Source organism: Hyperolius riggenbachi, chromosome 2, assembly GCF_040937935.1.
Source record: "Hyperolius riggenbachi isolate aHypRig1 chromosome 2, aHypRig1.pri, whole genome shotgun sequence".
NCBI classification, from domain to species: domain Eukaryota; kingdom Metazoa; phylum Chordata; class Amphibia; order Anura; family Hyperoliidae; genus Hyperolius; species Hyperolius riggenbachi.
Genome location: NC_090647.1, coordinates 389,141,401 through 389,167,762, shown reverse-complemented (window position 1 = coordinate 389,167,762; position 26,362 = coordinate 389,141,401). Strand labels below are relative to the sequence as shown.

At 48.3% G+C, this 26,362-nt stretch overlaps 1 protein-coding gene across 7 annotated transcripts in view; it reads left to right on the top strand.

The window, feature by feature from the left end:
- The window catches only part of CAMK1G (calcium/calmodulin dependent protein kinase IG), a 2,474,997-nt gene that overhangs the window by 174,187 nt on the left and 2,274,448 nt on the right, over positions 1-26,362 (top strand). For 6 of the 7 annotated variants that reach the window (XM_068269763.1, XM_068269762.1, XM_068269761.1 and 3 more), the window contains one exon: positions 16,941-16,999. In XM_068269763.1, the coding sequence (XP_068125864.1) occupies positions 16,941-16,999 (59 nt within the window). Of the gene's footprint in view, positions 1-16,940; positions 17,000-17,142; positions 17,226-26,362 lie in introns of those variants that run through there. The other variant, XM_068269764.1, reaches the window with a different exon arrangement.

Genomic DNA, 26,362 nt, shown 5'->3' with positions numbered 1-26,362 from the left:
AGAGCTTACTTAACCCATTCCTTCCCAAAGAGCAATGTTAATCTATACAGCCAGCTTCTTACTATCTCTCAGGCCATTGAGAGCTGCATCTCACATTGGAAAAAAACAAGCTAATTTGCTGGAATCTCTAGGGATTTTAAATAAAACGCACAGAGGTAAAAAAGGCGGCCAGGCCCATAAAAAGTGCCACATTCAGTCTCAGTCCAACTTCAGGGACCCAGGTCCATTCAAAGAAAAGAACTTTCCAGCAATCTCTAGTGATGTGTACTGGAAATCAGAGGCTGAAAGTAGCAGAAGTTACCATGTCCCTAGTCAGAGATGCAGTAACACCCCGGCAGTGAACCCAGTCGCCATTGTTAAGCCCCATGCAGTCACTGCATTGCTCTGCAATGCCCGCTCTATAAACAATAAGACAGCCATTATTGCGGACCTTATTCAGACATGCGATTTTTCATGCATCACTGAAACCTGGATTGATGCCAATGCGGGCCCCACATTGGAAGCAACCATCCCATACAATTACTCAGTCCTAAGTGAGGGAAGACGAGACCGCAGAGGAGGGGGTGTAGCAATTTGTGGCAAAACAACTCTGCAGCTCAGGGCCCTGAATGTTGGCTCAACAAAGTCCTTTGAATGTATAGGTGCCCAGATCTCAGCTGGTAAAGGCTTCAAAATTTTAGTGGTTTATCGTTCCCCCCGGAGATGCTGACCCTTTCCTACAGGAATTCCCAGAACTTCTGGCCATGCTGGCTCTGTCTTATCCGAGATGGATCATCCTTGGTGACTTCAACATCCGGGCTGATAACACTCAATCACAAGATGCAAATGAACTAATAAATCTCATGGGTGGACTAGGCTTCACACAAGTTGTAAAATCAGCTACCCACAGAGGAGGGCATACGCTAGACTTACTGTTCCACCTCGGAATGGACATTAGTAACATAACAGTAACCCCAGTGGTGTGGTCAGACCATCACATAATACAGTTTACTATTGAACATCACCCTATCAAGCAGCTCCCTAAAGAAACAATCAAAACCCGTCCCCTGAGTAAATTAACACCGGAGAGGATAACTGCCAACCTGGATTTTACAAATCTGCTCCACAGTCAAATGGACCCAAACTCTCTAGTAACCCAGTACAACAACACGATATATGAAACACTTGACAGTATTGCCCCATGGCGCACCAAATCAGCAACCAAAAAGCAGAAAGCTAATTGGTTTGACAAAACCATCATGGATCTAAAAAAGAAAGGGCGCAGACTAGAAAGACAGTGGCATAAATCAGGGACTGGGGAGCACAAATCTAGCCTAGTTCAACACCTCAGACAATACCAACAAGCAATAACCAAGAAAAAATCAGACTTTATCTCGCACAAAATATCTACAGCCAACAACAGAGCTGCTCAACTCTTCCACACAGTGGAATCACCCTGCAATCCTTCCTGCCTAAAAGCCCCAACCACATACTCCAGGGAAAGGTGTGAAGAATTCTCTGCCTTCTTCACAAACAAGGTGTCTACCATCCGTGCCAGCATTACACCAACAACATCAATTGACCACTGGACGTTGCATATGCCTACTACCATACCACCATGGCAAGTCTTTGACACTCTGAGTGTAGAAGATTTTGGAATTCTCATTCAAAGTCTCCGCCCCACTACCTGCGACCTGGATCCTGGCCCAACTGGATCCTTAATGCAGTGCCCAGCGCTGTTCAGGCCAGCACTTCACAAAATCACTCAGTGCTCCTTGCAAAGTGGACTTTTCCCAGAAGAACTAAAGAAAGCAATCATAAAACCCCTCCTGAAGAAACCATCACTAGATCCTGATTCTGTAACCAACTACAGACCTGTGGCGAACTTACCATTCCTATCAAAAGTTATCGAGAAAGCAGTCGCCAACCAGCTAGAAGCCAGGCTTACAGATAACAACATCTTTGATACTTTTCAGTCAGGATTCAGGAAAAGGCACAGCACTGAAACAGCATTAGTCCGAGTAATGAATGATCTACTTACTGCAAGGGACAAGGGTGATTGCTCAATTCTGATTCTTCTTGACTTGTCAGCAGCATTTGATACTGTGGACCATGAAATACTAATCCAGCGACTGAAGAATTACTGTGGCCTAAGGGGTACTGTTCTTAGCTGGTTTCAGACCTTCCTATCTGGCAGGACACAGCAAGTATGTCTGGGCACACACTACTCTAATCCAGTGCCACTTGCCTATGGAGTTCCACAGGGTTCTGTACTATCACCATTACTCTTTGCAGTCTACATGCTCCCACTGGGAAAAATAATCCAGAACTATGGTTTAGAATACCATTGTTATGCAGATGACACACAACTGTATCTGTCCTTCAAGCCTGGCACCCAAGACCCATCAGCATCCATAAATGCGTGTCTAGTGGATTTACAAAATTGGATGAACACCAGCTGGCTGAGGCTGAACTCTGACAAAACAGAGGTGTTGGTGGTAGGTGGTCCACACATGATGGATAAAGTTCAAAACGCTCACCACCTCAAACTAGCAATTGGGGGAGATACTGTACAGTATAAAGACTCTGTGCGAAACCTTGGGGTGATCCTGGATGGAAATCTAAAACTCAGACAGCAGGTATCAGCAGTCGTCAAGTCTTCCTTCTTCCATCTAAGAAATATAGCGAAAATAAAACACCTTATCCCAGCTGAAGACCTACCTGCCCTGGTTCACGCATTTGTATCCTCCCGCCTAGACTACTGCAACGCCCTGTTAATCGGATCTACAGATAAGGTTCTGCGCCCCTTACAGCTAGTACAGAATGCTGCAGCCAGACTCCTAGCCAATGCCCCCCGCAGCTCACACATCACCCCAGTACTGCAAACTCTTCACTGGTTGCCAGTAAAATGGAGAATCAATTTTAAGATCTGCCTGCTGACATTCAAGGCTCTACACCACATGAGACCCAAATACATAGCGGATCTATTGGAACTTTATGCCCCTCCACGCACCCTCCGCTCTGCCAACAAGATGAAGCTGGTTATTCCCAGGATACACTTAACATTTGGTGCTCGGGCCTTTTCCTATGCAGCCCCTACTCTATGGAACTCACTTCCACAATCAGTACGAGAGGCTCCTTCTCTGGACAGCTTTAAAAAAAAGGCTAAAAACTCACCTCTTTTCCCTAGCCTTTGAGACTGCATAATGCAGGGTCACAGCGCTTTGAGTCCCCAGGGAGAAAAGCGCTATATAAATATTATTGTTATTGTTATTGTTACTTCAGGGCGGGTATGCCTGCTGCCCTCCTTGCCTGGATGTGTGGTGGTAGCCGACCGTTTGTTAGGCTACAACTCCAGACCGGAATCACACCAGGAAGGGTTCCCCCACCATTACCCTTGGTCACTGTCAGAGATCGCGGAAGAGCCGCCGCCATGAGTCAGCGGCAGGTGGCTCTTTCCGCACTCGATGGGGCCAAGCACGGGGAGGCAGCCTCCTCCACTCAGGCTGAGGCGGCTGTCCCCGTGCAGAGCATGGCGGAGCGCGGTATAACCGCCGCATCGGACGTGGCGGTTGGCGCGCATATCCCCGCTGCGGAGACACCGCAGAGCGGGGCTGCTGTGGCTGGGACTCGTAGTCCCTTCAGTTTCAGGAGGACGCGCATGCGCGCGGAAAGGCAGAATAGATATAGCTGCCAGAAGTGAGTCAGCTGACCAGGCTGGTCAGCTGACTCTTTCCCTCTCCTCATTGGTTCAGCACTTAGGGAGGTGCTGGGAAGAGGGTTGTGTATATATACGGCTGGCTGGTCATTTCTCTGGTGTCTGGCGTTGCGATCACATATGTGGAAGCACCCAGATCCGTAGTCAGATCCGCAAGTGTGCCGGGACCAGCTGGAGCTGTAATCCTACACTTAGCTAGATTCTGTTGATAGCTTAAAGTACTAGTTTGATTATGATTATCTGTTATGACTCTTTGCCTGCCTGACTATCCTCCTGAACTCTGATCTTGTACTTCGATAATTCTGATACTCTGTTGCCGAACCCCGGCTCGTCCTTAGACTCTGCTTCTGCCTCCTGATTTTGTACCTCTATATATCTGATACCCTGTTGCCGAACCCTGCCTGTACCCAGACTCCGCCTTTGCCTTCTGATACTGTACTTTATCTGTCCGTGTGTGTACGACCTGGCTTGTCCGACCTCGAGAACCGACCTTACTGTTAGAGGCGGTTCCCCGTTCTGTTTGTGACATTTCCTCTAGAGTGTTACTTTCAGACTATCCTTCCTACTCTCAGCCTGACTCCTCCCGTCTTGGGGAGCCCAGGTCTGCGGAAGGAATCCGTGCAGTACGCCTTACTGCGCTGAGGCTGAGTCCTCTAGTGTTACCGTTACACCAAACACTACACTCTACTCAGGTGAACAGAGGTTAGCTGGTATATCGGATTATCGGTGATACTGCAGATCACTAATAATCTGGTATACATCTGTATTCCCAGTGATACTGCAGATCACCGGTAATCAGATCCTCTCTGTGCTTCACCGATCGTTACAGAACGCCAGACCAAAAAACAGATGGACGCACGCGCTGACCCTCTGAATGTGCTTGCCACTTCGGTGGATAATATCCATCAAGCACTGGGCCAGCACAAAGCTTTAATTGATGCCCTGTCAGGCTCTGTGCGAACCCTCCAGACATCAGTTGATTTGGTGCGATCTCCTCCTAGTGATGACATACGTATGCCCGTACCTGATAAATTTTCCGGCCACAAGTCTGACTTCTGGAATTTTAAGAGTAGAGTGTTATCATATTTCGAGTTGAGACCCCGATCCTCGGGGACTGAGACCCAACTGGTCATTTTTATTAAAACCTTGCTAACTGGTGACTCCCAGTTCTGGGCATACAACCTGCCCCCCACTGATACAGCTCTGACCTCAGTAGAGGAATTCTTTAAGGCCATGGCCGTAATTTACGACGACCCAGACCTTGCTGCGACCTCGCAGCAGAAACTCAGGCTCCTACGGCAAGGCAAGGGTCCAGTCGAAGAGTACGCGGCCGAATTTCGTAGGTGGTCAGTTACCGCCAGATTTGACACCTATGCCCTGATGGATTACTTCCTGTCTGGGTTATCGGAGGAGGTCTCCGACCTAATGTTAACCTTACCCGAGCCCAAGACAGTCGATGAGGCCATCTCATCGGCCATTCGAGTCGACCGTAGGCTACGCCATCAGAAACTGACTAGGGGCAGTCACCGTGTCAGGGTGACATCTTATGCGGCACCTTCCACTGCACCCTTAGTAACACCCTCTCTGGCCCTACCTCCACCAGAGCCAATGCAGATTGGTCGATCAAAACTGACCCAGGTGGAACGAAGGCGGAGAATAACTGAACAACTGTGCCTGTACTGTGCAGAAGCGGGGCATAGAGTGCGAAACTGCCCTAACAAGCCGGGAAACGGGTCTGCCTAGGAGTAGTGGGGGGTGACACCCTAGGCACACCATTCTCACCCCAAAAAGAGAAAAAATTGCTTCTCCCCTGGGGTAATAAGTCTGTAGTCACTGAGGCTTTTGTTGATTCTGGCTCAGCGGCTAACTTTATGAACGTTGAATTTGCTCAGGAGTTGGGTATTCCTCTCACTCCTGTGAGTCCTCCCATTCAGGTCACGGCAGTAGACGATTCCCCTCTGCAACGGAATCGTCCCCTGTCACAGACCCCGCAGGTGAAGGTCACGATAGGGGTACTGCATGGGGAACAACGACAGTTTTTTGTATTGCATATGTCAACCTCCACTATCATCCTAGGCATGCCGTGGTTACAAGTCCATTCTCCACAAATAGACTGGGCTACGGGTCAGGTAACCAGATGGTCCGATCATTGTCACCAACAGTGTTTAGGGAAGGTGACATTGGGTCAGACCAAGGGTGTGCCCGAGGAATATTCTGAGTTTTCTGATGTATTTTGTCCCAAGGCTGCTGATCAATTACCTCCTCATCGCCCGTTCGATTGCCCCATCGATCTCCGTGTTGGTTGTATGCCCCCTAGGGGTCGTCTGTATAACTTGTCCGGTCCAGAGAAGATGGCTATGCAGGAATACATTCGTGACAACTTGGCCAAGGGGTTCATCCGGCCCTCCCGGTCACCGGCTGGGGCCGGTTTCTTTTTCGTTAAGTAGAAAGACGGGGGTCTTCGACCCTGTATCAATTACCGGGGTCTCAATAAGATCACGGTAAAAAATTGCTATCCGTTACCATTGATAGACGATTTATTCACGCAGGTCACAACTGCAAAGATCTTCTCTAAGTTGGATCTGAGGGGGGCATACAACCTAATCCGCATTAGGAAGGGCGATAAATGGAAGACGGCCTTCAACACACCAAACGGGCATTACGAGTACTTAGTGAAGCCCTTCGGGTTGTGCAATGCGCCAGCCGTCTTCCAAGAATTAATCAATGAGGTATTCCGGGAGGTATAGGGTAGATTCGTGCTGGTATACCTTGATGATATACTAATCTATTCCAATAACCTCTCCGAGCACAGGGTCCACGTGAAGTTTGTCTTGAACAAATTAAGACAAAATATGGTATATAATATAAGGTGGAGAAGTGTATTTTCGAGGTGACCACTGTCACGTTCCTAGGGTACGTAATTTCCACCTCGGGTCTCTCAATGGATCCTGCCAAAGTCACAGCTGTGTTGGAGTGGCCACAGCCAGTGGGGTTGAAGGCCCTACAGAGATTTTTAGGTTTTGCGAACTATTACAGGAGGTTCATTAAGGGGTACTCCACGTTAGTTGCCCCCCTTACCAGTCTCACGAAAAAAGGGGCAGATACCAACCACTGGTCCCCTGAAGCCGTGGCAGCATTTTCTCATTTGAAGGAATTATTTTGCTCAGCACCAATTTTGAGGCATGTGGACACGTCCTTTGCCTTTATCGTAGAGGTTGATGCCTCAGAAGTTGGGGTGGGGGCGGTGCTGTCTCAACGGTCTGGGTTGCAGGGCAGATTACACCCGTGCGCTTACTTTTCCCATAGGTTTTCACCTGCAGAAAAAAATTACGATATAGGCAACCGGGAACTTCTGGCCATTAAATTGGCGTTTGAGGAATGGCGCCACTGGTTAGAGGGGGCAGAACAAACGATCACAGTTTACACCGACCACAAGAACTTGGAATACATCGAGGGGGCTAAGAGGCTAAGTCCCCGTCAGGCCCGGTGGTCTTTATTTTTTACGAGGTTCAGGTTTATAATCACGTACACTCCAGGCAGCAAAAAACGTCAAGGCAGATGCCCTCTCCAGGTGTTTTGAACCAGAGACAGCACAGCCCCCCGCTCCTGAGTCCATCATCCCGCAGAAACTAGTGTTAGCCGCCATGGAGACTTGGGAGGATTGGACAGAGGTTTTGGGTCCCTTTCAGCAGGATGTTCCTGAAAGAAAACCCGAAGGGGTCATGTTTATCCCACTGCCATTTCGTTTACAAGTCCTGCAACTCTTTCACGCCCATAAGAATGCTGGTCATCCTGGAGCTGCCAGAATGCAGGATCTGATTGCCAGGTGTGCTTGGTGGCCTTCTTTGGCAACAGATTGCAAGGAGTTTGTCAGGGAGTGTGCGGTATGTGCCAAGAGTAAACCCTCCCGGCTGGCATCTGTAGGAAGGTTGCAGCCTTTGCCCACCCCGAGTGAGCCATGGACCCACTTGTCCATGGATTTTGTGGGGGAATTGCCCAGGTCTGAAGGCATGTCGGTCATTTGGGTGGTAGACAACCGTTTTAGCAAAATGGCCCATTTTGTGCCCCTGAAAGGACTCCCCTCGGCTCAAGAACTGGCCAAATTGTTTATCATTCACGTCTTCCGGCTGCATGGCATTCCGGAAGACATTGTGTCAGATAGGGGAGTCCAATTTGTGTCTGGATTCTGGAGGGCATTTTGCCACCAAATGGGCATGAAATTGTCTTTCTCGTCAGGCTACCACCCACAGACAAATGGGCAGTTGGAACGTATTAACCAGTCTTTGGAGCAATTCCTAAGATGTTACGTTGCGGAGGCACAGAGTGACTGGGGAAAATTTTTGCCCTTCGCGGAATTCGCACAAAATAATTTGAAGAATTCCTCATCTGGGTTCTCTCCATTCCAGATTGTGACTGGGAGGTCACCCAAATTCTCCCCTTTTCCAGTTTTCTCTTCTCCATTTCCAGCACTGGAGGATTGGCAGAGGTCACTCAGGGACAATTGGGGAATTGTTAAGGGGAACTTGCAGAAGGCGTTCCAGAGTCAGAAGGGTCAAGCAGACAAGAGACGGTCCGTGGAATGGAAGTTTCAGCCAAGGGATTTAGTCTGGGTGTCCACACGTCACTTGACCTTGAAGCAGCCATCTGCCAAACTGGGTCCCAGGTTTGTGGGTCCATTTTCCGTGACCAAAAGAATTAATAACGTCACTTACGCCATTGATCTTCCTGCCAGCATGCGGGGCGTAAGGTCGTTTCATGTGTCCCTACTCAAACCTACGGTTCATGTGGGTCCTACTCCTCCTCCTCCGGTGATGGTAGAGGACCAACCTGAGTACAAGGTGGAAAAGATATTAGACTCACACATTGTTCAGAACTCGGTACAATATTTAGTGCATTGGAAAGGGTACGGCATTGAGGAGAGACAATGGGTACCAGGAACTCGCATGTATGCGGATGAGTTAAGAAGGGAGTTTCACACTTTACATCCAGAAAAGCCTGGAAGGAGCTGTCCGGAGTCCACTCCTCAAGGGGGGGGTACTGTCAGAGATCGCAGAAGAGCCGCCGCCATGAGTCAGCGGCAGGTGGCTCTTTCCGCACTCGATGGGGCCAAGCACGGGGAGGCAGCCTCCTCCACTCAGGCTGAGGCGGCTGTCCCCATGCAGAGCATGGCGGAGCGCGGTATAATCGCCGCGTCGGACGCGGTGGTTGGCGCGCATATCCCCGCTGCGGAGACACCGCAGAGCGGGGCTGCTGTGGCTGGGACTCGTAGTCCCTTCAGTTTCAGGAGGACGCGCGTGCGCGCGGAAAGGCAGAATAGATATAGCTGCCAGAAGTGAGTCAGCTGACCAGCCTGGTCAGCTGACTCTTTCCCTCTCCTCATTGGTTCAGCACTAAGGGAGGTGCTGGGAAGAGGGTTGTGTATATATACGGCTGGCTGGTCATTTCTCTGGTGTCTGGCGTTGCGATCACATATGTGGAAGCACCCAGATCCGTAGTCAGATCCGCAAGTGTGCCGGGACCAGCTGGAGCTGTAATCCTACACTTAGCTAGATTCTGTTGATAGCTTAAAGTACTAGTTTGATTATGATTATCTGTTATGACTCTTTGCCTGCCTGACTATCCTCCTGAACTCTGATCTTGTACTTCGATAATTCTGATACTCTGTTGCCGAACCCCGGCTCGTCCTTAGACTCTGCTTCTGCCTCCTGATTTTGTACCTCTATATATCTGATACCCTGTTGCCGAACCCTGCCTGTACCCAGACTCCGCCTTTGCCTCCTGATACTGTACTTTATCTATCCGTGTGTGTACGACCTGGCTTGTCCGACCTCGAGAACTGACCTTACTGTTAGAGGCGGTTCCCCGTTCTGTTTGTGACACTTCCTCTAGAGTGTTACTTTCAGACTATCCTTCCTACTCTCAGCCTGACTCCTCCCGTCTTGGGGAGCCCAGGTCTGCGGAAGGAATCCGTGCAGTACGCCTTACTGCGCTGAGGCTGAGTCCTCTAGTGTTACCGTTACACCAAACACTACACTCTACTCAGGTGAACAGAGGTTAGCTGGTATATCGGATTATCGGTGATACTGCAGATCACTAATAATCTGGTATACATCTGTATTCCCAGTGATACTGCAGATCACCGGTAATCAGATCCTCTCTGTGCTTCACCGATCGTTACAGTCACAATGGCAGACTAGCCCTCCATAATAGATTCTCGTTGCAGGTACTGAACAGCAAGTAGAAAATGTAATGTAAAAAAAATAGATGTAAGCTTTAACAATGGTAGAGAAAGAACCATCGAAAGTTGATAAGGCAGACAGACATTACCTAACCAGACATCACTGAGTGAGGAAGAGCAATCCTCGCCATGGTGCGCAGTAGTCCAGCACGGCCGTCACTACACAAACAGCTGTTTTCGGTGCGTTACACAGTGAGTTTGGTGTGTCAGTGTGAAGTAGTACACTAATTACACTAGCTGATTGATGTATACACATGCAAGATGTTTTAAAGCACTTTAGGCCTGCAATTTAGCATTCAATGTGATTTCTGCCTATAAAACGCTGCTTTGCGTCAAATCCAGATTTTTCCCAGGGACTTTTGGCATGTATCCCACTCCGCCACCAGGGGGTCCAGGTGTTAGACCCCTTGAAACATGTTTTCCATCACTTTTGTGGCCAGCATAAGTGTTTCTAGTTTTCCAAGATCGCCTCTCCATTGAAGTCTATTGCGGTTCGTAAACTTTTTAGCGAATCGAAATCGGAGGTTCGCGACATCTCTACATATGGAACCCTCTATATCCCTCTTGCTTTAGGTTCCCTTTAGCAAGCTGCAGGAGCAGGGCTGTGGAGTCGGGGTCGTTCAATTTTTGGGTACCTGGAGTCGGAGCCGGGAGAAAATGCACCGACTCTGACTCCTAATGAATTTAAACTGTAATTAAAATAGAAAATATGATAAAATGTTCTATTTTTCAGATAATAGTCATCATAAATACTTTATATATACAGTAATAGCTGTGTTTAGTCCACAAAGATGAAATAAACCAATAAAAAATAGTTACTTGTGCTGCTCTAATAAAGCAGCCCCCGTATTTTTAAAGTCAGATATACATATACACACACTAAATGGGTGGCATAGTGGCGTAGTGGTAAGCGCTCTCGCCTTGCATCACTGGGTCCCGGGTTCGAATCACAGCCTGGTCAACATCTGCAAGGAGTTTGTATGTTCTCCCCGTGTCTGCGTGGGTTTCCTCCTACATCCCAAAAACATACAGATAAGTTAATTGGCTTCCCCCTAAATTGGCCCTAGACTAAAATATACATGCACTACACAATATAGACATATGACTATGGTAGGGACTAGATTGTGAGCTCCTTTGAGGGCCAGTTAGTGACAAGACTATATATACTCTGTACAGTGCTGCGGAAGATGTTGGTGCTATATAAATACTAAATATTAATAAATAACATCTATGCTCAGGAGAGCCTCTAGACCAGGCATGGGCAAACTTGGCCCTCCAGCTGTTAAGGAACTACAAGTCCCACAATGCATTGCAGGAGTCTGACAGCTACAGTCATGACTTATAAAGGCAAATGCATTGTGGGACTTGTAGTTCTGTAACAGCTGGAGGGCCGAGTTTGCCCATGCCTGCTCTAGACATAGACAGTACAGGCCATTGCCTGGAGCACCATTGGTCCTGTTGCTGTATTAAGCCACGCCCCCTGGACAAAACCTTGCCCCCTGACTAAAACCCCACCCCCACGGGTGTTCTATTACTTGCCTATACTGCATCTGCTTAGCGTAAGTTAGGCAGCTGCCACTGTGTCCCTCTGTGCCTTGTGCATCCTTTTTCTCCCCTTTGTGCCTCCTTCTGTCCCTTTTGTGGTTCCTTCTGTCTCCTTGTGCCTCCTTCAGTCCCTTGTGCCATGTCTGACCCCCTGTTTGTCCTTCTGTCTCCTTTTGTGCCTCCTTCTGTCCCCCTGTGCCTCCATATGTCCCCTTGTGCCTTTCTTTGCCCCCTGTACTACCTCTGCCCCCTGTTCCTCCTTCAGTCCCACTCTGCCTCCTTCTGTCCTCATGTGCCTCCTTCTGTCTCCCTTTGTGCCTCATTCTGTCTCCATGTGTCTCTTCAGTCTCCATGTGCCACCTCTGCCCCTGCGCCTTCCTCTGTCCCCCTGTGCCTCCTTCTGTGTCCCTTTGTGCCTTCTTCTGTCTCCCTGTGGCTCTATCTGTCCCCCTGTGCCTCCTTCTGTCCCCCTGTGCCTCCTTACATCCCCCTCTACCTTCTTCTGACACCCTGTTGTGCCTCCTTCTGTCTCCCTTCATGCATCCTTTTGTTCCCCTTTGTGCCTCCTACTGTCTTCCTGTGCCTCCTTCTGCCCCCTTTGTGATTTTTTTCTGTCCCTCATCGTGCCTCCTTCTGCCCCCTTTGTGTCTCCTTCTGTCCTCTGTGTGCCTTCTTTAGTCCCCCTGTGCCCCCTTCTTTCCTCCTGTTCCTCCTTTTTTTCCACTTTGTGCCTCAATCTGTCCCCCATTGTGCCTCCTTATTCCCCCCTTTGTGCCTCCTTCTGCCCCACTTTGTGCCTCCTTCTGTGACTGTCCCCCTGTGTGCCTCCTTCAGTCCCCCTGTACCTCCTTTTGTCCTTTTTTGTGCCTCCTTCTTGCCCTCATGCCTTCTTCTGTCCCCCTGTACCGCCCGCTTCCCCTCTGTGTATCTCCTTCTGTCCTCCTGTGCCTCCTTCTGTCCTCCTTTGTGTCTCATTCTGTCCCCCATTATGCCTCCTTGTGTCTCCTTCTGTCCCCCTGTGTCCCTCCTTCTGTTCCCTTGTGCCTCCTTCTGTCCTACTTTGTGATTTCTTCTGACCCTCATGCCTCCTTCTGTCCCCTGTGTCGCCCTATGTTACCCTGTGTGCCTTATTCAGTACCTCTGTGCTTCCTTCTGTCCCCCTTTGTGCCTCTTGAAAGTAGAGACCTGCCTATGTGTATGTTTTGGTGAAACGCTTCCGCAGTAAGTGTAATTTCTCGTCAAACGCTGCCACATTATGATTATTTTCTGGTGAAATGCTGCTTCACTCTGATTATTTTCACATGATTATTTTCTGGTGAAATTCTGCTTCATTCTGATTTATTTCACACATGGAGGGCACCATGGGGCGGGGGTGGGAGGGGTACAGGGGGACGTAGTGGCTGCCACGTGGGGGGGAGGGCACCACAGGGTTTCTCGCCTAGAGTGACAAAATGGCTAGAGGTGCCCCTATCTATGCTGTAAGAATAAAGCCTGATGTGTAGCCGTGTCACTAACAGAGATGGTCAATGAGATGAATTGATGCTGGTCTATGCAAATGTATGTACTCCCTTTGCTCATGAAATCAAATAATTTGATATGTTGCTAAAATTTAGTTTACAAATTAAATTTTGGACTATGAATTAAAGGGTACCTGAGATGGATGAAAAGAAAAGTTTTATACATACCTGGGGCTTCCTCCAGCCCCCTTCAGGCTAATCCAGTCGCTGTCCTCCACTTGTAATTTAGCCAGTCAGCGCAGTCCGACCGTGTGCTGCTCCCACGGCCAGGAACATTCTGCACCTGTGCAATAGTGCTGCGTAGGTGTAGTACGCTCCCAGTGGTGGAGTGTGTGCATGCACAGTATCCCCGACTGGCTCAAGTACCTGGACCCATAGCAGAAGATCCAGGTGGTGGAGGAGGACAGCAAGGGACTGATTAGCCTGAAGTGGGCTGGAGGAAGCCCCATCCTATACAATAAAGTCCAAGTGTCGCTGCGTCCAACAGTTTTGCAGCATCCCTGTGTCCCTGGTATGGTTTTACTGTGCATGTATGCAGTAACGGGCTGCTGGAGAGACCAGGGAGGGAGGTGGGTGGGGGGGCAGTTGTGTGTGGCGAGCGGGCGTGATCGTCGGGTGCGTGTCGGGTGCGTGCGCATGCGCAGTGACTGGGGGGCGGCGGTAAAATACTTCCGAGGCCAAATAAAAAAAAAAAAAGTAAAATACCTGCATCATATTTTAAGGCACGGAGGACGCCGACCGCGCCCTCCGTGCCGTTCTGCCGGGTCCCCGCCGCTCAATAGCCCCCCGGGCCGGCTCCCGACCTCACAGCCCGGGTCTGGCTCTACTGCCTCTACAAACATGGCCGCATGAGCTGGCCACGGCTGCGCAGTCCGCATAGCCGCAAGTGTGGCTGCGCAGCTCTAGGGCCAAATCCCCCCCCCCCCCCCGATCTGAAAAAAGATACAAAAGATATTTGTATGTTCTCCTCTGAAGCATCATCAACTACATAGCTTTAACCCTTTCACGACCGTCTAACACGGTCGGGAAGTGGTTTTTAGCATTTACTCAGCATTTTTAGGTTCCTTTTGACTCATTATAAAAACATGGTGTTTTGACAATCGATAATTTCAGTGGGCATCCCTTAAAGTGTACCTGAGGAGACATGTGACATGATGAGATATACCTGTGTATGTATAGTGCAAAACAAAATATTAACCAGGCTGTATTACTTGTGTAAGTATACAACTTTAATTTCATCTGTCAGGTTTACTTTGTTACACAGTAGTACTATTTTCTACATATGCACTCCCCACAGAGCTGCAGGGAATCGGGGTCGGTGGATTTTTGTACCGACTCCACAGCCCTGTGCAGGAGTATTGTGACATTGATGGTTTAGTCCTTCAATGGTTCTCCTCCTTCCTGGCAGGCAAAACACAAAGAGTAGCCTTGGAGCCTTTTTGGTCCAACTCTGTAACACTAAAATATGGTGTTCCCCAGGGCTTGATACTATCCCCTTTGTTGTTCACCATATGCATGCTGCCATTTGAAGAAAATCATTCAAAAACACGGTCTGACATACCACTGCTATGCTGATGACATCCAAACAATTCGAATTCAAGTATGGCTGTTATTAAACTACAAAATAACTTAATTTAAAAGGATTTAAAAGGTTGTACTAACTTAAATTTTTTTGTGGATCTAGAGCTCTAGCACTTTGATCCCTGAGGTGATGAGTAAGTGGGTCTATATAAAAAATATTTGCAAAGTGCGCTCCTCACTGTAAAATTAATTTACTCGGTACTATTACTTTCCTGGTGCGCTATACTCAGTGGGGGTTGTGTGTACCCTATAAATGTTTCAATCTAAATCAAAGTTAGCGCTCAACAGGTACTCCTCATAGCATGTAACCTAACAAACATCAGCCTTTGCGTCAATATACAATATTGGATGGCTATGCCACAACAATCCACATATTTGTGCTCTTATGGCAAGAAAAATTGTCCTTATTTTGTGCCTTCCACCCTCCCAATATCAGTAACCCAAACTTCAGTGTATGAATTTGTATCAAAAGTCCAAGTTTCCAAGTCCCACTCTAGTATGAGCTGAGGATATCATACAAAACACACTGATCCTTTGGAATCCACTATTTGTGCAACAATTACGCTCACCAGATTGTAGTGCCAATCGTGACAGTTGGCATAAATCACATTCGGCCCAGCCAGTTGCAATCCTCAGGTCTCCTACACTTGCATCGATTTTTTCAGCATCATTTCCCTCAGTTCATGCAAGAAAAGGAAAAAAAGACGGCTCCTTTGGTGCAATACGTAATCCTCAGTTTACACCACCTGTGTACCACACACTCCTTCACCATTAAGCACCCGGTGCCCACACTGCACTTCCCAGGCACCAGTATCAAATACTAGCCCCTTACCAGATATTGTGGCTGACCCTCACGACCAGCATCAAAATTTGTCAAGCTGTACTGCAATCCTCAGAACGACTTTCTCAGCAACACTGCACCTTAAACTCAGACAAATGCTTCCATAGTGTAATACCGTTTATTCTTAGTAAAAATCGTATAAAATTGTACTCACAAACATCAGTAAAATCTGCGCATATCAATAAAATCCTCGAGGCTCAGCGTCCCTCTCCGTGGATAGGCTCCGCCCAACTAGTTTCGTCGAGATGACTCATCAGGGGCATGCCCCTGATGAGTCATCTCGACGAAACTAGTTGGGCGGAGCCTATCCACGGAGAGGGACGCTGAGCCTCGAGGATTTTATTGATATGCGCAGATTTTACTGATGTTTGTGAGTACAATTTTATACGATTTTTACTAAGAATAAACGGTATTACACTATGGAAGCATTTGTCTGAGTTCAAGGTGCAGTGTTGCTGAGAAAGTCGTTCTGAGGATTGCAGTACAGCTTGACAAATTTTGATGCTGGTCGTGAGGGTCAGCCACAATATCTGGTAAGGGGCTAGTATTTGATACTGGTGCCTGGGAAGTGCAGTGTGGGCACCGGGTGCTTAATGGTGAAGGAGTGTGTGGTACACAGGTGGTGTAAACTGAGGATTACGTATTGCACCAAAGGAGCCGTCTTTTTTTCCTTTTCTTGCATGAACTGAGGGAAATGATGCTGAAAAAATCGATGCAAGTGTAGGAGACCTGAGGATTGCAACTGGCTGGGCCGAATGTGATTTATGCCAACTGTCACGATTGGCACTACAATCTGGTGAGCGTAATTGTTGCACAAATAGTGGATTCCAAAGGATCAGTGTGTTTTGTATGATATCCTCAGCTCATACTAGAGTGGGACTTGGAAACTTGGACTTTTGATACAAATTCATACACTGAAGTTTGGGTTACTGATATTGGGAGGGTGGAAGGCACAAAATAAGGACAATTTTTCTTGCCATAAGAGCACAAATATGTGGATTGTTGTGGCATAGCCATCCAATATTGTATATTGACGCAAAGGCTGATGTTTGTTAGGTTACATGCTATGAGGAGTACCTGTTGAGCGCTAACTTTGATTTAGATTGATGAGTAAGTGGGGGCTGCAATCTTCGCCACTGTGCTCTATACCAGTACAGGGGGCACATTGGGATCAAGGAGAGAGGGCAAGAAAGTTGGGCTCTCCTTGCAGCCATGCACTCAGAGGCTGGAGCCTGCCGAGCCTCTGCCTCAGCCCAACCATGCCCATAAGTCCTAGAGTGCAGAGCACAGTGGAGTGATCTAACCCCCAAGTGCCACTATAGATACAAAAACTCAAATTGTGTTATAAAATTTAAATTATGTTCCTGTCACAATATATTTATGAATCAATTTTTGAAGCTCGTGTTGATAAAAAGGACAAATTATGACCACTACCCTAATGCATTTTCACTGTCATTATTTAGTGAGAACCTATTGCAAACTGTGTCAACTTACTTACATTTTTATTTTATTTTATTTCAGGTTGGCTCTTACAGGAGGTATCATGCTAAGTGCCAAGCTAACTGCATTTTCCCCTGTTGGTGAGTTTTATTTATTTTTATTTTTAAGCAACTTTTAACAGGCCTACTAAATTCTAATTCCCAGACATTATAAGACCTGAGAATTCAGCAACACAGTTTGAATTATGAAACTATGAGGACCCTTTTTAAAACAACATCATATTCCATAGTGTGAAGTAGAATGAGCAGAGGCTTTACAGATCAGACAGTTGGGATCTGGAGCTCTAGCGTTTTTACCCTAGAGGAGGTGAGTAAGTGGGTGCTGTAATCTTCGTTCGCTGTGCTCTCTACCTGTGAAGTCAGAGCAGGGTAAGGGGGAAGTGCACCCGCTGGCCACAGTGGTGCCAGGGAGAGAGAGAAAAAGTCAGGCCTCCTTGCAGCCATGCACCCAGAGTCTGGAGCCTTTCCAACTTCTACCTCAAACAAACTCTGCCCATAAGTCCTGGGGCTTGATTCACTAAAGCGTGCTAATAGCTAGCACGCTGGTGAAAAGCCAATTATCACGCCTAAACTCACTGGTACAAAATACAGAACAGGTGATTACAATAGCAAAATTAACATGATGACTAAAATGTAGAAATGTATAACAGAGTGCAAGCAATTAAATTAATAACATTCCATGACACAGAAGGGTGAGAGCCCTGCCCTTGCGAGCTTACAATCTAAATGAATGGGGTGGAAACAAGAGGTGGGGGAATTATACAGTATATGTACAGGCAGTGCGTGATTAGATTATTTAGTGAGGAGTAAATGTAGATGTGAGGTTAAAGGGTGCATGGCCCAAGCTAGAGAATATGCTTGTCGGAAAAGGTGGGTTTTGAGGGAGCGTTTAAAGATATCAAAGATGGGAGAGTGGCAGATGTGCTGTGGAAGGGCATTCCAGAGGAGGGGTGAGGCACATGAGAAGTCTTGTACACATGAATGTGAGGAGGTAATTGTAGAAGAGGATAAAAGAAGCTCGTGTGCAGATCTTAGATTGCGGTTGGGTTGGTATCTGGAAACTAGTAAGGAGATGTAAGACATTTAACGTTAATATTTATTCGTTATTATATCTCGTTTGTTTTTTGCAACAGTAAATATCGTTAATACAACTTGACAACGATGGTTCTCGTTATCAAATTTTGTTAATAACTGTTGCCAAATTCGTTAATAAGTTGGGCCCTTTTTTCACGGCGCCCTTTTTTCATGTGCACGAGCTGTATTTTGCCTATTTAGCTACAGTTGAGTAGAGATGGCCCGCACCTCCGATTTTCGGTTCGCGAACCAGGCTCGTGAACTTCCGCAAAAGTTTGGTTCGCGCGAACTTCCACGAACCGCAATAGACTTCAATGGGGAGGCGAACTTTGAAAACTAGAAACACTTATGCTGGCCACAAAAGTGATGGAAAAGATGTTTCAAGGGGTCTAACACCTGGAGGGGGGCATGGATAAGTGGGATAGACGCCAAAAGTCCTGGGGAAAAATCTGGATTTGACGCAAAGCAGCATTTTAAGGGCAGAAATCACATTGCATGCTAAATTGCAGGCCTAAAGTGCTTTAAAACATCTTGCATGTGTATACATCAATCAGGGAATGGAATTAGATTACTGCTTCACACTGACACACCAAACTGACTGTGTAACGCACCGCAAACAGCTGTTTGTGTAGTGACAGCCGTGCTGGACTGGTGTGCACCATGACGAGAGTACAGGTGATGGCGGCTTTGCAGCCCATATGGTCGCTGGACTAAGGTAGCTGAATGACAGAACAGTGACTGTCCAGCTGATCAAATTTGGTCTGTCCACAATGAAGCAACAACCTTATTATCGTGGGTCTACTGCTCAATTTTCGGTGGCAGAGAGTACAGATGGCATTGCTCTCATCTGAGGCAGACACACAAAAAAATGTCCACACCGCTGAGCCCTGGGGTGATGGCACTTTGGTGGTGGCGCCGACTGAGTGTTAAGTGGGGTGCCAGAATCATAGCAGGAGGAGGAAGATATGTCACGCTTCCGTGCGGAAGCTGAGAAAGATGAGGTGTTCTGTGTTAAATAGTCAACTACGTCCTGACAATATTGGGGGTTGATGGCACGTGCCTTCTTCTGAACACTGTACTTTTGTCGAGGGGCGCACAAAATCACGACAGCGTGACCTCGAACAGACCTGCCAGGTGGCCTGTCTCTGCCTTTTATTTTGTCCATATTGGGGGCGAGGAAGTGAAAGGTATGCACTGACTTGACTAATACAATGTGCAGTCACACAGGTGCAGTTAACAGGTATGCACAGAGTGGTATATCACACTGTGTGCACTCACGTAGGTAGGTGGGTGCACTGTGAACAACAGGTAGGTATATGCAGTGATGGGTATTACAATGTGCACCTGTCACACACAGACATGTACCGGACAGGCACAGTGACACTGTGTGCGCTCACGTAGGTAGGTGGGTGCACTGAAGTGAACAATAGGTAGGTATATGCAGTGATGGGCATTACAAATCCCTTACCTTCCTCGCCCTCACAGAGACATGGCTCACCCCTTCTGACTGTACTGCTGCTGCAGCCCTCTCCTATGGGGGCCTACACCTCAGTCACACCCCCAGACCTGACAACAGGACTGGAGGAGGGGTGGGCTTGCTCCTCTCTCCATCATGCACCTTCCGGGTCCTTTCACCTCCCCCCTCTCTGCACTTCTCATCCTTTGAGGCCCATGCAATCCGCCTCTACCATCCCTTTCCAGCCATCATTGCAGTCCTATACCGCCCCCCATCTAGCTCAACATCTCTCTTCCTTGACAACCTAGCCTCCTGGCTACCCCACATTCTGTCATCGGACCTCCCTACAATCATCCTCGGGGACTTCAATATTCCTATTAATGTGCCCAACACACCTGCCAGCACTCAGCTACTTTCCCTCGCCAACTCCCTTGGCCTCTCCCAGCACGTAAACTCCTCCACCCACTCTGCTGTTCATATCCTCGACCTCATCTTCTCCAAATCCACCTCCCTCACCAACCTGGACATTGCACCATTCCCTCTCTCTGACCATCATCTCCTCACCTTCACCATCTCTCAATCCTCCTCCTCTGCCCCCCCTACCATGCCTGGTCGATGGCAAAGGGATCTGCGCAATATGAATCCAACCATCCTAGCTGACCCCCTCCTCTCCCTCTCCTCCACCCTCCCCACCCTGTCATGCCCCAATCAAGCAGAAGCACTATATAACAAGGCGCTCTCATCAGCCTTAGATGAAGCTGTCCCCCTTACCTTCCGTCCCAACAACCCCCCCAATCCCCAACCCTGGCACACCACCCACACACGCAACCTCAAGAAAGGGACACGAGCCGCTGAGCAGAAATGGAGGAAATCGTGTCTCAATCCCGATTTCCTGGATTATAAAGCTAAGCTGCTACTTTTCCACACTGCACTATCAGAAGCTAAACAAAAGTATTTTGCTGCCCTGATTGGAACTCAAGCCTCCAACCCATGACGTCTCTTCATCACCTTTAACTCCCTACTTAACCTCACTCCTCCCCCCCCCCCCCATTGCACCACCATCTCAGCCAATAACTTTACAACTCACTTCACCAGTAAAATCTCAGCTATCCGAAATGAAATCTCCCTCCTACATTCTTCAATTCCCTCCAATTCCCCCCAGGCCACTGCCATGCCTCACCTTCCAGGCCTCTCCCATGCTCCCCCCCCCCTCAACTCCTCTATCCAGACTGTTCCAGTGCACCCACCCTCCCTAACCTCCTTCACTCCTGCTACCATTGAAGAGGTAAATCTATTGCTTGCCACTTCCCCTACCACCTCCTCCCCCCTCGAACCCTGTCCCCTCTGACACCCTCTGCCCCCACTTCCCTGACCTGGCCCGTGTCCTCACCTCCTTGATCAACCTTTCCCTCTCCACCAGCACCTTCCCCTCAGTTTTTAAAGAGGCCACTGTACTCCCCCTGCTCAAAAAACCCTCACTCGACCCCTCCCTACCCTCCAACTACCGCCCAATCTCTCTCCTCCCTTTTGCCTCAAAGCTCCTCGAACGCCTGGTCCACAGACGCATCACGCACTACCTCAGCACCAACTCCCCACTTGACCCGCTACAATCTGGTTTCCATCCTGCCCACTCAACAGAAACCACTCTCGTCAAGGTAGTAAATGACCTTACCCTTGCTAAATCTGAAGGAAACTACTCCATCCAGCTACTGCTTGACCTTTCCTCGGCATTTGATACAGTTGACCATCCCATCCTCCTTCAATCCCTACAGTCCTTAGGGATTTGTGACAACACCCTTGCCTGGATCTCCTCATACCTCTCTAATCGCCACTTCACCACCTCTTTTAATGATTCCTCCTCAACTCCCACACCCCTCTTGGTTGGAGTCCCCCAGGGCTCTGTTCTGGGCCCCCTGCTGTTCTCAATTTACATCTCCTCTATTGGAAAAGTCATCTCCTCCCTGGGCTTCAAATACCACCTATATGCCGATGATACCCAAATCTATCTCCACACCCCGATCTCTCCCCCTCCACTATGAACAAGGTCTCCTCCTGCCTATCAACCATCTCCTCCTGGATGTCAACTAGGTTCCTGAAGCTCAACCTGGATAAAACTGAACTCATAATTTTCCCACCCCGCTCTGCAACAGCCCTCCAAGATATTTACATCACTATCAACAGCACTACCATCCGCCCTACCTCCCAGGCCCGCTGCCTAGGCGTCACCCTAGACTCTGCCCTCTCCTTCAGCCAACACATGCAAAATGTTACCAGAATGTTACCAGAACCTGCAACTTCCACCTTCGAAACATCTCCAAAATCCGACCCTTTCTGACCCCAGACACATGCCCTCATCATCTCCCGCCTTGACTACTGCAATGCCGTACTATCTGGCCTCCCCTTAAAACGCATTGAACCCCTTCAATCAGTCATGAATGTAGCAGCTAGACTCATCAGACTTTCCCACCACTATGCTTCCACTTCTCCCCTCAGCGAAGCCCTACACCACGGGTCTCAAACTCAATTTACCTGGGGGCCGCAGGAGGCAAAGTCAGGATGAGGCTGGGCCGCATAAGGAATTTCACAATCACGGCGCATCACTGCCTCTGCCCGCCCCTCTCACTCTTCCTTCACAGAGAGGGGCGGGGAGAGGCAGCGATCCGTGCGGCGATTGACGTCAGGAGGAGCAGAGCTGAAGCTGAAAGCTCTGCCCCTTCCAGGAAATGCAGGCGGATTGCCCCCCGGGCGATTTGGGGGCTCTGCAGCCCTCGTTTAGCGGCGGGGATGCGGCGGATTACTTGGGAGCACTGAAGCGAACTAGAAGGAAGGTTTTGCCGGCGAGGGACACAAAATATTGTATCGAGGGCCGCAAATGGCCCGCGGGCCGTGAGTTTGAGACCCCTGCCCTACACTGGCTCCCTATCAGCTTCAGGATCAGTTTTAAGGTTTTGTGCCTTACCTACAAATCTGTGCACAAGACCTGCTGTAACGATTGTGGGATATCTCCGTGTTCAGCGCACAAAGATGTGCGCTGACACTGCGGAGGTCCTCCACAAGCGTGTCAAGATACTAGAACCCAGCTTTTGGTGTAAGCACCAGTAGAGGGAAATTCCTGTCGGCAGATGGCGCTGGGGAGTGCAAAGGAACCAATCCTCTGTACCTCCACAAATGCCAGACAGGAATTGTACGAAGCGCAGAACGCAATCGCAAGAGAAGCGATTGCGAATGAGAACGAGCAAAGGGACAGGTTGTATGTGTGTGCGCCAATCTAGTCGCCACCCCGCGACCGCGCACACACAACAGCAGGTGCGAAACAGAAACGCAACCGCCAAGAACGGCGATTGCCAGAAGTGACACAAGGCAGATCAGAACAGAATACGAGGATAGCAAAGGCACAGCAAATCATACAATGAGAAGATACGGAAAATAATAAACGCTAGCTAACCGCGAACACCGAACTCATTCGCAACAGTGCACGCGGTTATGCGCGGTCTCCACGTGATAAGCACAATAGAGACAAGCACGCCTAACTAACCATCAACAGACAAACACTAAACAAAGAACGTGAACGCTTGCTTAACGGTTACCTCATCCAGCCTACAGCAAGCGCCCGTATCAGACAAGACAGACAAACGAGAAACAGGAACTAGGCAGAAAGGATCCACCGCTCTTCCGCCAGAGCAAGTGTGATCCAAGCAGGAACACAGATCAGAAAGATCCACAGCCGCTAATGCTAGCGGCTAGTGCGATCTAAACAAGACAGATCAGATGAGGTAGCTGGTAGCAACCGCTGCTCCAGCTTACACTCCAGGAACTAGATCAGAAGGATCCACAGCCGCTACCGCTAGAGGCTAGTGCGATCCAAACAAGACAGAGCGATTCGCTATCAACCGCCGCTGGTGACAGCGCAATCGCGACAGACAAGACAGGACAGAATAGGCAGTACAAATTATACACAAACTGACTGCACTAACTAGGAATGCAAGGAGCACTCCCCAAGAATTAACTATACTAAGATAGCAGTGGCTGACACTCCAGGTGAGTCCAGCAGGAACAAACCTCTATGAGCAGCAAAGCATTGTGGGACACACATAGTACTTATAGTACACGCCTCCAATGAATGTGGCCAGGCAATTTGCATGACAACGTATGCAAACTCCTCAGCAAGCACAAGCTGCAAAACTGACAGAAGGTCTTCTTTCCAGAGTCCTGCAGCATGCAGACCTGAATAATGATCAAAAGGCTGCCTGCCTGCGCAGGCAGCTGAGCGGATCGTTACAGTAACCCCCCCCCCTCTAGGGACGAATTCCAGACGTCTTTCAAAACTGGCGTTACCAAAAAACTCTAACTGAAGACTCATGAAGGTCGGGGCAGCCCGACAAGGTCCAATTCCAGAGTCAGTCCACCCGAAACCGATCTCATCGGAAGCAGAAGCCACCGAAACATGCCCATCAGTACTACCAGTCTTAGCGTAACACCCATCAGGACTGTGGATACCAGAGAAAAAGCCATCGACACCCTCCAGACAATACCCACCACCTTCCAAGGAGCGTCCGAAAATACCAAACCTGCCACAATACCTGTTCGAAGTGTCCCTTACAACACACAAGCCACCGTTGATCTTATCCAGGGGACCAAGCAAAATCTCTCCCGGAATCTCCCAGAACCTTTTGAAGCTCCACAGAGATCCCATGAGGGCAGAACAATCACCAGGCTCACATGGAGAATTACCAAGAACCCCCATGAAACCAATGACAATTCCGGATTCAGAATTACGAGGACACCCATCAAGATCAAGACTTTCAGGGACCACTTCTGGGCATGCAAGCAGGCAGGCTAAATCAGAGCATGTCTCCACCGAGGAAGCATCTGAGTACGCTGGTAACCGAGGCACACTTGGGCTTTCTGGGTCACAGAGCACACTGGGGTACACCAGCACAGGAGAAACCTCAGTACATGTCGGGGAACTGCCAACCTCAGAGTCCGGCACGACAAGACCAAAACCAGTACCGGGCAGAGAATCATCATGAGTGGAGGTCACAGGCACTGGACTTTCACAAGAAGACTTGGATACAAATTCAGAAATTTCTGTGACAATAATATCATCATTGACTACATATGAGTGAAGCTCCATCAGAGCTGAAAAGGTAGCCAGCAAGGCAGCAATGCCTACGGAAGAGGGTAACACCTCAGAAGGACTTGGGGGGCAGGAGACATCTCCTACAAGTTCTGCACCCTTTGGGAGGAACTCGGAGACCTCCAGAACATCAAACAAGACCTCAGGAACATCATTTTTCAAGTTTTCTCGGAAGGATTCTGAACTATCCATGTTACAGGGCAAAACTGGAACTTTATTTTGTGGACAGGGCAGATGTCCCAGGAATGGTTCCACCATAACCTGAGACTGGATCTCATCATCATGAGGGGAATGTACAGGTATATTTACTGGAACACACACTGACTCCCTAACTTCATTCTCACTGTACCCAGAATTCTGTGTGGCAGTCAAACTAGCTTGTAACTCCAAAACTGCAGAAAAACAGGTGAGTATAGTGGCAATACCTAGACGAGCCTCTAGGGACACTGCAGGAGACTCTAAACAAGGCCATCTTAACTCATCCAGAGTACAGGGTGCAGAATCAGCACTTTCCTCAGAACAATAAAGGGACTCACAAATGTCAGTGTGATTGGACATCATATTGTTATTCATGGTACAGGGCAGGCTCAGAGAAACTTTCTCTGGACCCAGCAAAGATGTTTCAGAGTCAGATTCGCAAAACCGAAGCGCTGTCTCACTCTTAGATTCGGCTAACAATGTCAAATCCGAGGAGCCAGAACGCAAAACCTGCGAATCCAAGATCGCTTTAGGTTGTGAAACTGACGCTTCCATAGCGCAAATCTCCGCGATCTGCGGAGCAGACTGCAAGGCATCTAGGGTCGAAACACTGGAGCAATTGTCCCCAGGTAACGGGCCCTTACAGGTGTGAACAGTGTGAGACAGAGACTCATCTGCAGAAGAAATAGCGACATCAACAGAATAAACTTTATTAGGCATATTAATTTCACTTTTGATGCTGCATAGTTTAGGAATTTTTCCCATAGCAGGATCATAGATGGAAGATCTTAAAGATCTGTTCTTAGATGACAAGGGATCCCACATATCTTTGAGAAAACTGGCACATTCATGTTGATCACAATCTGCAGGAACATCTGAGAAACAGGCATTACATCGCATAGATTCAAACTTCACGCAATCAGGAGAGAATCTTTCAAGATTCGCACAAGAATCAACCACAGTAGTGCACCCATTCATGTCAGGTCGCACAATATCTAGACTCACATGCTTTACCCCAGAAAGGCAGGAACAATCATCCGATAACGATGTCTCTTTATTGAAGTCAATTGATTGGTGTTTGTGCAATTCATCCAAAATCGTCTGCCACACATAAGTCACCGGATTCACAAAACATTCGTCACACTCATCAGAGTCAATCAAAGCGTACACCGAATCAAGACAAGCATAAAGAATCTCTGCGCTTTTTGCGATGTAGAAATCGCAAAACGCCTTCCAATCAATCTCGAACTCCTCAATTAATGCTCCAATATCCCATGGAGCAAATGGGGGTTCAAACAACTCGGTTTCCAAGAAACCCTCATAAGGGTTGGGGTCAGGAACATGCAAAGACTTTCTTACTCCTTTAATATAGAAAATAATTCTGCCTATCAAAGGATCCACAAATGCCCTTTCTTGGGGTAATGAAACCTGAGACTGAGAAATTTCAGACTTTACAGAAACAATTTTTTTATTTATAGTTGCTATGGGCAACGGATTTTTCAGCTGAGAAGTCTTCCTTTTTTTCCTGCTTTTAGTCCTTGCTGCTTTAGGTGGCTGCTTTTTAGACACAGGGGAATAG